This window comes from Branchiostoma floridae, chromosome 17 (genome assembly GCF_000003815.2).
Source record: "Branchiostoma floridae strain S238N-H82 chromosome 17, Bfl_VNyyK, whole genome shotgun sequence".
In the NCBI taxonomy this organism is placed as follows: domain Eukaryota; kingdom Metazoa; phylum Chordata; class Leptocardii; order Amphioxiformes; family Branchiostomatidae; genus Branchiostoma; species Branchiostoma floridae.
The window spans coordinates 15,092,513-15,106,443 of NC_049995.1; the positions used below are offsets into that span (position 1 = coordinate 15,092,513).

At 40.2% G+C, this 13,931-nt stretch overlaps 1 protein-coding gene across 1 annotated transcript; it reads left to right on the plus strand.

Annotated features, from left to right (window-relative positions):
- Positions 1 to 628: 628 nt before the first annotated feature.
- Positions 629 to 12,696, plus strand: LOC118404358 (protein P200-like). Its single transcript, XM_035803428.1, has 7 exons — positions 629 to 768; positions 3,486 to 3,602; positions 4,277 to 4,392; positions 4,751 to 4,850; positions 6,827 to 7,042; positions 7,175 to 10,983; positions 12,614 to 12,696. Exons 3-7 carry the CDS (start codon positions 4,283 to 4,285, stop codon positions 12,672 to 12,674), a joined length of 4,296 nt encoding a protein of 1,431 aa, XP_035659321.1. The 5' UTR covers positions 629 to 768; positions 3,486 to 3,602; positions 4,277 to 4,282; the 3' UTR covers positions 12,675 to 12,696.
- The last annotated feature ends 1,235 nt before the right edge of the window (positions 12,697 to 13,931 follow it).

Below are 13,931 nucleotides of genomic sequence, written 5' to 3' on the forward strand. Positions count from 1 at the left end.
TGGGGGTGTCGTGGGAATATTCAAATTAGATAGTACTACATGTTACTATATCGTATTCGTTAATCTCCAAGTAGATTCCTCCGTGGCAAGACAGTAACATAAGCTGGGGAAAGACTTTAGCCGGCAGAGGAGTAAATTGGCAATTTTACTCCTCTGCCGGCTACAGTCCTTCCCCAGCTTCTGATGCTGCCTTGCCACGGAGGAATCTGCTTGGAGATTACTATATCGTCACCAGAACTCATTTTCTTCAAAGAGACATCAAAATGTACGATATATTGTATGCTACACAAAAGAGACCATTTACTGGTTACTCGCCAAGGCAATATGGTGCTACAAACGGACAGAACAGTCTACTTTTGACTTTAACAGTGCTGGCGTGATCGACTGTCACTAATCTAACAGTATCTACTCTCTGAATACGTATTACAGTAATATTTTCTACTATGGTGTTATATACAGTAGGTGGTATGTGTAGATGTGCCTTTGACGTGCAATGACTGAGCCAATTACGTTTTGGCATGAAAGTCATTTGAGCCAAAATCTGAATAAATACTACTTGACTATGTCTGCGCGAGCTTATATTTCAACATGTTATTGTAACGTTAGGAGAAGAAAAAGGACACTACAGTCTCACCACGTGGGGTGGTCTTGCGTCATCAATATGTGGGTACGTGACATCACTAGGTAACTTGGCTTCCGTTTCAGTCTGCCTAGCTGGCCGGGGAGGGGCCTGGGGCAATCCTGCGCCACCGAGAGTACAATCTACAGGTTTGTTACAGTCTCTCTCTAATATGCATACTAATTTATGCAGTTCGATATCTTATAAGATAACAAAGTGTATCTATTCTATGTACCTATGACCATAAAACCATGTCATAAAACGTCATTTTTTAACAATGTTGGAGCTATTTGACTTTTATCAACTGTTAGTTTGTGAAGGGGCACGGTTGTCACAATGATTGCAATTGTTTATTATTAAGGATTATTGTCCATTAGATTTCTACATTTCTACAATCGCTAATTTCAAAGTAAAGAGTCTTTTTGTTCCACTGTGACATTACTCTGTGTAGCAGGAGCACAGGGGTTACTTGTGGTTAACGTATCATGTTACGGCGTGTGGCCGTATTTATGACGGCAATGGTATCTGCCATTTGTGTCTGCCAAACCATAACCACTGATCGGCCTAACAAGTACATGTAACCACATAAACATATGAGACAAATGTATTCTAAACGTACAATTTCAAGTCGATGACTGCTTCAAAGATACTTTTTAGGTTGATGATAACTTTTGCTGTGAGACTGTAAGTTTCAGATGCTGTATTTATGACGCCAGTACCATTTGTGGCTGCCAAACCTTAACCATTGATCTATCTCAGTCATGTAATGCCATAAACAGATGTGACAAAAATATTCTAAATGTAAAACTTTAATTCGTGTCTGCTTGAATGCACTTTTTAGAATGGTTATAATGGTTTAGAATGGTGAGACTGGGAGTTTCAGAAGCTGCTGTTGACCAGAACTTGCTAAAATTCAAGGTTATGTTCGATTTCATGGTCACGCCCTACATACCAGTACAGCTGACTGTAAAACGATAGGCAGGGAGAAATCCAATAATGTCGTCCGATCCTCGATGTGTAACATTTTGCCGATATTTCTTGTTTCAAACGCGCCAACCAAGGTCAGACACAGGGTAGCAAGTGCACCGGGCATGCAGTCGTCGGAATGCAGAAAAATGTTGAAAATGGTTGTTTATTCGTTATAGTAATGTAGATATGTCGCAAAATATATAACAATACCATAAAAAGTTTCTAATAGGTAACTTAAGTTTAAAACATAAGAAAGACGACTGTATTCTTCGTTTTTAGCGAGTCGCTTCAAATGCATTTTTCTAGGACTATATTGTACCTTTACGTTGGAGAGACATTTTCTCGCTACTTTTTTTCAGCCAGATGCAGAAACAGCATGTAATATCGGAAATATTCAAATCTGTCAAAATCCTTGAGAGGCTGCTGACACATTTCGTATGTGGGCACAGCTTCAGACCCCCACATACTGACTGCCTGTAAACTACGTATTTCCATGGTACCATTCACGAAGGTCAGTCAGACTTAGCCGACTACTTTTGCTATGTGGAAGGGACCTTTTCGCTGCAGTTTTCTCAAGCTTGGTGCAGAAATAGCATGGGATGTCAAAAGTATTCAAATTTGTCACACAATCTTGAGAGGGTGGTGACACATTTCTTATGCGGACATAATACCCCTACCGTACATACTGACTACCTGTCTATTTCTATGGTACCATTCACGAAGGTCAGCCTGGCTTAGCCGTTTCCTTTTGCGACGTGCCCTTTTGATCCTGTCTGTCACTTGTGAGCGGATATCGTATCACAAGGGCACCAGGGACGGCCTCATGTGGGGGACATGTAGCCTGGTAACGCAGCCACTTCCAGGGCTGCAAAAGGGGCTTGCTCGTGGCAAATGTTAGCATCCACCCCTTGCTGTCATGGCCAACTAAACCTAGCCTCTATCAGGCCTTGCTATGGAGTTCGATGATAAAATTTGGCAAAAAAAGGTGAACAGAGTTGAGAGTCCTACCAGGGACAGCGTCATGTAGACAAACATAAGTTCGTCACTACACGAGGGACGGCCACATGTGGGGAAAATGCAGCCTGATAACCAGTCGTTCCTACGACTGTACGTTAGGGGGTCCTCTGCACTGTAGACTTCTATTCCCGCCTAGTTGACTATGCCTAGTGGCCATTCCATTCCCCGTCAGACCTTCCTATGGGGATATATGGTAAAATAGGGCAAGTGATTGGGAATGGCATCTGTGGGAAGGGCATCTTTTTCTCATTAGGTAAATGTTCCTGACTGTATAAATATGGTGCCCAAACTCCTCTAGTAAACTCAAAATCGCCAGTGTAGTCTGGCATAACGAAGCCCACTCCGTTGATGTTGTCTGCCTAGATTTGCTGGCTATCCAGTGTTGGTGGGGATGTGCTAAAGAAAAGATTTTCTCGGGGAGATGTAGACCCTGATACCGAAGACCTAAACTGCACAGGTCCTAATACCAGACTGAATTCCAGGCTGCGGGAGATACTGCATGATGAAACTAGATCCAGGGACAGACAGACATGACATTTGGTACTAGTGTGTACGACCTTAATCATGTTGGTGCTACGTGTGACATTTCGCGTCTGCATCAGTACAGATTGTCCTTTCATCGTGTAGAGCTGACACATTGGTGTCTGGTATTTTAGGCCTGTATAACAATGCCCTTTAACTCTATATTTATTTGCATTTTGCCTCATCTGATGTTCTGTGAATAGTTTCATCAGGCTGGTATGTCACTGAATCAATACTGGATATCTTGTGTAAAATGCACTAGTTTCTTTCTTCCACAACTTGATACTTTATGTAGATACAAGCTGTTGAAGCTTCTACCAATCTACTAAAATAGACAAATACGTTGCTGTCGTTGTAGTGGCGAAAATCCATGAGAAAAGACGACGGATACAGGAAAATCATCACGCCCTCTACCGACTAAAGGTGCGGGTGCAGTAAACCAAACAAGCTCGCCCAAACGGACACCACAACCAAGGTAGGGCTTACAAAGAAAAACCTTCACAAACCATCGTTATGGTAATATCCCAAAGCTTCCTTCATTTTTTTTTTCATTTCCAATACATACTGTATTGAGGTGGCTAGAGCATTTCTACTTGTGGGTAACAGCTCTTTATACGCACCTTACCGACGTTTGGAACACCATCTGACTGGTTCTACTTCACACTGCAGCAATCGCTGGTGTTGACATTAACAGTAATTTCAAACTTGTAACTCCGGTGTCACTGACGATGTTACCAAGTGCCTTTGCAACGTTGAAGAAGTTGTTTAGTGTCATGGACTTGTTCACCTCCCGGCTGTTTTACATTATTATAGCCGGATTCACACGTGCGTATATATTCAAGTCTTTTGGAGGTCCGTATGGAATCCTTAGCCTCTACCAGGCTCATAGTGGAAATTGGAAAAATATATTCACATAACATAACATAACATAACATAAAAGTTAGCTGTCCAATGCCACCAGCCTACTTCGCTGGTATAGTATCTTGCTATATTTGTCCAATTTCTATTACTTTCCTGACGACCTGTGGAGCCTGGTAGAGGCTTATACTTCTATGCGGACCTCAAACTGACTTGAATATATACGTACGTGTGAACCTACCTTTTCCAGTTACTTACAACCCTGATGCAGCTGATCTTCTCTCTCTCCAGAACAAGATGGCAGACTGTGTTCCCGTGAAGTTTTCGCTGAGGGGGAAAATAAGTGGAGACGTTTTTGTTCTGGGTTCCTGGGACGGATGGAGTCAGGCTACCAAACTAGACAAAAGGTGAGGCCTTCAAAGATTCCCTCGCTTAGACCATCATGAGGTTTGAGTTCTTATCCAGTTTGCTTAATGGTTACCTGTATGTAGACTAGACCTCTGACCCACAAGTATCAAACCTAAATACAAAGTTCAACTTATGTTAAGTTCTACTCAATAAGGATTTTGTCCTTAGGATTAATATTATTGTTTCATTTGAAGTATACGTTAACCATTTGAGTTTGTTAACGTTGTATGTATTCTATGAGAAGTGTAAATGTACGAATGTGTTGGCACCCAATATCAGCTAAGCTGTATGAGTCTGCCATGCATTGCATTGCATTGCATTTGTGATTTCAATAAATTGAATCAAATTATATTTCAGCGATGAAACTCTAGAGAACAGCACGCGGCTAAGTCTACCATGCGGCTACTATGAGTACAAGTTTAAGATAGGCGACCACTGGATCCACGACAATACAAAGGTAAATTTTGGGTATATATTAGCTCTCAATTAGCCTTAAAGAGTTAAGTATATTTGAATGCTAGATGCATTGTGCATTGCTACTACTTAACTACCACGTGCACATTGTATTTTACTTTATAATGTTAACATAACCTGTAGCTACTAAAACAAACACAGCTTCAATTTGTGGATGTAGCTGGCAATGATATATATTGAGGTAGTTACATGAAATATAATTTGAGCTACACAAGCCTTGAAATAACAAAACTGATTTGATATTCAGGACAGATGGAAAAAGTTATACTTACGAAGATGATGGCCCAATTCATGCCTTCGTCCTATCCAGACTGGGGGGGGGGGGGGGGTGCTAAAAGTGCCTGCGCCAACTTTGACCTCCTATACCTCCCAAACGGCTTGTGCTAGAACAACCAAACTTAGTGAGTTTTCCTAAAATACTGTTGGCAACAATTTTTAAAATTTTTTTGATTTTTTCTGATTTTTCGTGTTGCCATGGCAACTGGTTTCTGAAAAGCAAATTTGACAAAAACCACTAATTTTGGTTTAAACAATGGGATTTTAAGATTTTCTTGCTAAACTTAACTTCTTTTCATATATCTTTAATATCTAACACATCTTAGTTAAACATTTATAATTAAATATTCATAAATTATGCTAATGAGATGACGTAATTGCTCAAAATCCAAGATGGACGACAATATCATGATTTAAAGTATAACAAACTTATTTTCACTCAGATTTCATTACTACGTGGTATTTTCTTACAGAAAACATTCATGTGAACGTTTTTAATCCATTTCCATGGGGTTTTAGCGTTATATGTTGAAAAAAATGTATCTTGAAAAATTTAAGGTTCATAATCCAAGATGGCGGATAGCTGAACTACAGATGACGTCATTCTATGACGTCATTTTGACGTCGTTGCGTCGGCTTTTGACAACAGAAGTCTTATAAGGTTTGAGTTTGAGTTTTTTTTAGGATTTGGGGCCGATTTGAATGTCTCTGAGAAAAGCACTAACGCTTCTCAAAACACCGTTTTTCGGATAATTCAATGTTTCCGATGGAAAAGGGTGTGTTGTCGCTGACCGACAGACTCATTTGACATTTTCTGTAGAAATGTTATTTTTGGTAAAAACCATCAAAAATATATGCTTTTCATAAAAAAATTGCTAATTTGGGGCCATTTTTTACAGGCCGCTACACATGAATTTTCCTGGGATAATGACTCATATGGCAATGAAGGTCAAGACTTCTTCTGTATACTGAGTAAAAAGGAAAAAAGTTATCCGATACGTTTTCCGCAAGCTCCGATGGCGCTAAAACACCCAAAATGCACATAGAACGCATGATCTGGGTAATCAGGCGACGAAACGCTTTACCGCTATCGCGCGCACTAATACCAGGAAGTGTTCGCCGCACGATCAAATCTCCGACACCATAAAACGCTACGAACAACAAGCATTTGGAGAACTATAAAAGATTATAGACTTTTAAAGCGATAGCCGAAAAATCTAGAGCTAAAACTATGGAGACAACCTCTGATTTGCGTCTTATTCTTAGGGACTATTTAGATATCTGGACAATTGAAATTCCGAACCGGAACCATAACACTTAAATATTGATAATAAACCTTTCTTGGTAACTTTTTGAGTGAGATATTCAAGTATTATGGGAATTCCCCGTTTTAGCCGAAAATATCAATTAATGACGTCATAATTACGTCATATGACGTCATAATGATATAAAAATTTCAGAAATTATAAAACTCGATGAGCATAACCCCCCTGCAAATTTGGTGATCGTACAGTAAGCCGTTTTGAAAATAGGAAGGGGGGGTCGAATGAGCCCCCCCCCCCCCCCAGGCCAGGGAAGGCCCAAAAAGCCCAGTCTGGATAGGGTTAAAATGTGCAGCATTCACCCTACCGAGACACTACATTTATGCTACATTTATACATCTGTATTTCACCCTGCTTACAGCCGACGGTGGTGAACAAGTTTCGGACACTAAACAACTTCGTCCACGTCATGAAGCCACCCGATATCGCCATCAGTGACGCTAGCGACCAGCCTGAAATTACTGTTGATTTCAACCCTATTTTACAAGCCACAGAGGAACCTCTGCCATTGATTCCAAAGCTATACGAAGCTGCACCAAAAGAAAATCAAGATGGCGACGAAGAGTCTGCTTTCAAGGTAGAACCCCATAAAGGCGTAGAGGTCAAATTAGAACCACAAATCGAAGATGTGGTTGACATGCCACAGGAAAGCATTTTAGATTTGGAACCAGTTTCTTAAATAGGAATGAGACCTTTCGGATCAGGCCAGCAAAGTGTCGAAGAGGCGCCAGAACCACCGACGAGTGTGACACCAACTAGCGATATCACAATAGACGCTGTTACAGCAAAGGTACAAACTGGTGAGGAAGTCGAAACGACGTCGTTACGGGTAGCAGACGAAATTGTAAAGGAAACAGAGCAAGTCAAAGATACAGTTTTCGTACCTGTAGTTGAAAGTTCAGACGAGACGTCAGTCAAAGTATCTCTTGTTGAAGACGAACATGGGAATGCTAAAGTAGACAATATTGAAGCATCTGAAACGGCGGCGTTACAGATAGCAGACGAAATCGTCAAGGAAACAGAAGAAGTCAAAGATACAGTTGACGTACCTGTAACTGAACGTCAAGACGAGACGTCAGTCAAAGTATCGATTGTTGAAGACGAACATGGCGCTGCTGAAGTAGAAAATGTTGAAACACCTTTTGAAACGACGTCGTTACAGGTAGCAGACGACGTCGCGAAGGAAACAGAGCAAGTCAAAGATACTGTTGAAGTACCTGTACTAACTGGACGTCAAGACGAGACGTCAATCAAAGTATCGCTTGTTGAAGACGAACATGGTGCTGCTGAAGTAGGAAATGTTGAAACACCTGAAACGACGGCGTTACAGGTATCAGGCGAAACCGTGAAGGAAACAGAGCAAGTCAAAGATACAGTTGACGTACCTGTAATTGAAAGTCCAGAAGAGACGTCAATCAAAGTATCACTGGTTGAAGACGAACATGGTGCGGCTGAAGTAGAAAATGTTGAAACACCTTTTGAAACGACGTCGTTACAGGTATCAGCCGAAATCGTGAAAACAGAACAAGTCAAGGATGCAGTTGAAATACCTGTAATTGAAAGTCCAGACGAGGCGTCGACGCCAGTCAAAGCATCGCTTGTTGAAGACGAACATGGTGCTGCAGAAGTAGACAATGTTGAAACACCTTCTGAACAAGAGAAAAGCAGTTCAGACGCCCGAAACATTGCAGAAAGGGTCTCTGACAAATCAGTTCATCAGGAAGAGATAGCTGCTGACGAAAACGAAGTTAAGCTGCAGAAAGAAATAGAAAACGCCGCCGTTCACGAAGCGACCAAGATTGAGGGAGGCTCCATTAAAACCGAACGGCAACTTCAACAAGAAATTGCTGATTATCTTGCAAGAGAAAACGACAACGTGCCAGAAATGATTGCCACCAAAGAAACAGTTGACCAGAAAGATAATGCCAGCAATGATGTTCAAGACACCATCGAAAAGGTAGCAGACGACAAAATAGTGCCTCAAGAAGAACATCGTGACGAGTCAGTAGAACGTGACCCGAGGACAGTTCCAGACGACGAAACACTTTCTCTAGAAAAGAGACACACTGTACCAGAAACAAAGGAGTCTGTTAGTGAAAACCAAGACAAAACGCCCATAAGTGCTATCAAGGCAGACGGCGAGACAGGTCCTGAACTTGTTCAACATCAAACGGAGAAATACGACCACAAGGTTATTCAAGACATCCCCGAGTCAAAGGACGATTGTGCATCTGATGAAGTCACTAAAGTACTCGAGGAAAGGACGCTCCAGGAAGAGGAGAAGGCACCTATCCTGCCTCAGTCAGAACCGGTGAGTGAAACTGTCCAACCAGTGCTGCAAGAACAGCAGCCCGAAGAGACTACTTTAGAAACCTTAGACAAACACACCAACAAAGCAGTGCCACTAGAGGAGACGCCCATAAAGACTGCCGAAGGTGGTCTTGAAATAGAAGCATTCGAGCCTGTAGTTGAAAGGCAGTCTCTAGACGAGATACCCATCGAAGCTGAGCCGAACGTCCAGGAGAAAGTAGCACAGACTGTGTCTAAAGAAACTGAAAAACACGACAATGTTACTCAAGACATCCCTGAGATAAAGGAAGATACAACAACTGATGAGGTACCACCACAGAAAAAAGGAGTTGAAACTGACAAAGAACAGGAAAAGGAAGCAACAAGCCTAGACAATGGCAGTGATAAAACGAATCTTCAGCAAGGGAATCAGAAACTTGACGAAACGGCTCCTCCAAAAGAGGCAGCCAACCATGTCGAAACCATGGTTGATGATGTAGTCAAGGAAATTACTAAAACAGCCATTCAAGAAGCTGGCAAAACAAGTCCTCAGCAAGAGACAGTTGAAAGCGCTGCCATGCAAGACCTGGAGGAGAAAACTCAAGAAAAACTCACCAAAGAGCCAGCTAAGCACGAAATACCTAATGAGGCGGAAGTCGAAGTTACTCCACATACCACAGGTCAGGAAGAGAAAGCCGATATGGCTGAAACAGAGAAAGATAAAGCTGTCGAGGATGTCACGGGCGAGGTAAAGGGGGCAGACAAAGAAGCTGCTCTTCCTCAAGTCCATACCAAAGCTGATGTAACCGACTATAACATGACAGAGGTCTTGAAGGAAAATTTACAAGACGCAAGGAATGACAAGAAGTCTTCTGCAGTTGACATTGAAAAGACAACCCAAAATACAGAAGTGGAAGTTACTCCTTCTAGGGTAGATGCCAATGCTGTCCTAACCGACAAGATGGAGGCTTTGACTGAAATACTACACGAAAAAGAAAAAGATGAAAAACCAGTCGTCGTTGACGTTGGAAAGGCAACCCAACTTGAGCCGGACGCACCGACGTATGCTCCTGATATAACAGACTTAGATAAAACCACGAAAAAGACTACGATTGAAACAAAAGTAAAACAAGAAGACGATGATGGCCTAGAAAGCATGCATAAAGAAGAAGTTCTTCCGGAAGATGAGACTACCAAAGATGTAGTAAGCAACCTTGAAAAAGAAGTAGAAAAGCCTTCGCCCAAAGCACCAGTTCAGGAGAAAATGTCTGATACGGTAGTCATAGAAAAGGTGGAAAAGGAAAAAGACAAGGCTTTGGGAGAATCGCCTCAGAAGGTAGACAAAGCAATGAAGGAAGCAGACAAAATTGTACCGGTAGATGGTGGTAAGGAGGTTCAGGACAGGGTGGGCTTGGGAGACCTTGAAACATCTCCTACAAAAGAAATAGGTGAACATGTTATATTCGACAAGGCTGTCAGCGACGAATACAAAGATGCTATCGAAGAAAAGACCAGTGTTGCTGTCTCGGAAGAGCAGAAAGGTGACAAGACCGAGGTTCTTATCGAAACAAAACCTGTGGAAGAAGCGACTAGTAAGGTAATTCTAGACAACCTAGGGGCTGATATAAAACCACAGGAAGAAGTTGCTGTCAAAGAGCAAACGATAGCCAAGCCTGTCACGGGGGTAGAGGAAGAACCAAGTAATCAGATACAAGTAGAAGACAACTCTGAAAAACGCGAGCCACCATCAGAAACGACGAAGATTTCTCAAGAACTAGAAGACGTCAAATCAAGAACAACCACTAAAGAAAGAAAAGAGTTACCGACGGCTGGTGGCTCTGAAATACCTATCCTTCTGTTGACAGAGAAACAAGAGAAGCCACTTAAACCAGAATCCAAGAAGGACACGAAGAAAAAGGAAGACGCAAAGTCACGTCTTCCATTCTGGAAAAAGGACAAGACTTCAGCTGAGCAGGAGAAGTCTACTCCTGAGAAGAAGCCTACAAGGGAAGTACAGACAACAAAGAAAGAAGATCAGCCAAAACCTCAAACTACATCATCGAAGGAGGAGGCGAAGAAGAAAGAAGGTCCAACGTCGCGCCTTTCTTTCTTGAAGAAGAAGAAGAAAGAAGAACCTACGGTTCAGAAGCAAACTGAGAAGTCCAAACCTGAGACGGAGAAACCTTCACCCGAAGAACCCACGACTAAGACGGAGAAAGCAAAAACAAGGTACAACGAGCTGGACTCAAATACCCCTTTTTGTTTCCTATTGCTATCCGTCATTTTTGTCACTCTTTGGTGGTTTGTGCTTATTTATTCGCTCGTTTACTAGGGTGTTAGAAGATGTTACATAAACAGAAGATAAATTGTTATGCAAATGTTTTTAGAACACGACAAATGGTAATGCAAAATGAATTAGCATGGTAAATTGTACTTATGTTTGCATCAATGAATGATTATATGAAAGCTTTCGCCACAACATAACTAGTAATTATCATAAATTGAAATAATTTTTGATTTCAGTAAGCCCTATTGGCATGCTTTTGGGATATTCTAAACGTTTTACAAGCGCATTTGCTATGCATATATGATAATGATACGGGTATATGCGCTATATCAATGAAAAATCATTTATTGAACAACCCTTAGGACATTTGTTGAATAATTAACTTAAAAGTCAACAAGGCAGAGATCGAGTGTTGTAAGAGTTAAAGAGCGTTTTACTTGTAATAATAAGCTGTTTTAGAAATCTGTGATAAAGTTTGATCAGATTCTTTGAAAATAATAAAAAAGTAAGCAATGTTGGCATGTCTTGTTTTCTCGAGTATTTAATGTAAGTTGTATGGATATGAGTAAACTGAATACAATAAACGTGGGGCACTAGGCAAATAATGATAGCACTTCTAGCCTCCAAATTTTGAATTTGTAATCATGAATAAAGAGAAGAGCTAACCTATTTACCACCAAGATTTTTCTCCATATGAATTGTGATTTTTAACATCTGAAGAATGCTGGTTTCAAGAAGATTACAACTAACGTGTTGAAACTGGGATGATTTTTTCGGTCTTCAAGAAAGTCTTAAACAGAATTTTTAAGGTCAGTAATTTTTTTATTTTTTTGTCATGTAGCTCGTAGCCAAGAAGCATTTGTCCCAAAACATTGCAAGGGTATCTATTACAAGAAAATCTGAGCCAACAGAAACGTTTTGTGAGCCCAGCATCAGATCAAGCCACCGTGAATGACCAGGGCCTCTTGTCGGGAATTTCTTATATCATTCAAAACATCTCCACGGCTTATTTATTGCTTTCATATCAGTTTGATAGATGTAATGCGTATTCATGTTCCGATTATATAAATGTGGTTGAGTTAATTGTAACCATTTGAAATTCGAATAACCACCCTTCTCTGCAATCTTCAGGACCTTTTAACCCTTGATTTGAAAACTACGTCTGACCCAGTCTTAACTCAACTTTTACTCAGGGGTTCACCCACTTTACCAACAGAAACAAATACCCATATTATGCAGCTTACACAGACATACATACTCCAGACCAACCGTTTTCAAATTGATTGAATATTTTCCTTTAAAATCTTGTATGTATATATATATTTATTTGTTGGATCCGTCACCCCACTGCTGTACTACTATTTAATTTGATCTCACATTGTTTTGTCCTTTGTTTATTTTATTTTCAAATGTCCTAGTGGTAATGTTAATATTAGCTTTGCTAGAGTGCACTTACCACTGTGTCCTATATGTGTACCAATAAAAAAAAAAAGAATAAACACCCCCCCCCCCCCATAATGATGATGTAACAATGATGATGATCAGCATGGACGGGTTTTCATTTTTCTCCAGCAATGACGACACCAAGCCGCAAGGTTTCATGGGAATATTGCGGTGCTGTAGGTGCTTCTGAAGTCACAGCGAGGAAGAAAAAGGTGAATATTCTCTGCCTGTTTAGTTTTGAATTCTTCTGGATATGTGTTAACTAATTTTATGTTTGAACAAAATTGTTCAGTATTGGTGTTTAAAGTGTAGATGTTAGCACGTTGGTTTGATAATTTTTTGGTGATTTTGGCACACTTAAGATGAATTAACATCAGCCGAGATAGTAAAGTTAATAAAGAAGTGTAAATTGCATTTCCCAGGGCACAGCAGCGTGGCATGTCAAAGTATCGAAACAGGGATCTATTGGTTCTAGGCCAAACGCTCTTTTACGCGTACGACACCATTTTATTACTTCTTACAAAGCCATTTTCTAATCAACCGTTGTGTTTTTTTCAGCGACGCAGATAAAGACAGCTCACAAGCGCATTAGCAAAGATACGTTTTGATTGGGAGTTAAGATGATTGATCAAAATATCTTTTCTTGCCTCCTTATTCAGTCAATAATTTAAGTGTAAATGAAACATGTTCACTACGATGGACAGAGCAAGAACAAACAAACAAGAAAAGATGTCCAAAAACATTTCAAAAGAGATCAAAAAGAGAAATAAAAAAAAAAAAAGAATTTAAGAACGTACAAAACAAACATATTCTAGACTAAAATGACGAAGGCAACCAAGCATGGTACTTATTATAGAATTATTAGTTAATGATTATTTAGTACTAATTATCTAGGGATTTCTGTTTAACGTATTCAGTTTGACTTTGCACGGCTATAACTGTACTCTGTTGTACTCCAAAACGCCAATTACGTTGATATGATGTAGAAATTGTAATTCTAATTATGATGATTTTAGTCTTGATTTAAGAGTATGTCCTACTCTGTATGCTAAATAAACATCAACAAAACCAACATAAGAGAGTACGTTGTGATCTGTTTATGTTATGACAAGTGGATATTCTTATCATTAAGCACCGGGATCAAAGCATTGAAGGTTCACCTTTCACTTTTTGTAGTAAAGCCCTTTTATTATCCACAAGATGGAATACTAAGAACAGTATCATTCAAATCTTTTTTTAATCTATACCTACAAAACACACTTCTTGGAGGAACAATATCTATTTTAGGTTACAAAAACATAAAACATTGAAAACAGTATCAAACCATTCTTCTCCGGCTCTATACCTACCGACCACAGCATCACGACACAAAATACACACCAATTTTGCATAACTTGCAACACATCCTATTAGCCAACAATAATAGTATCATAATTGTAATATAAAA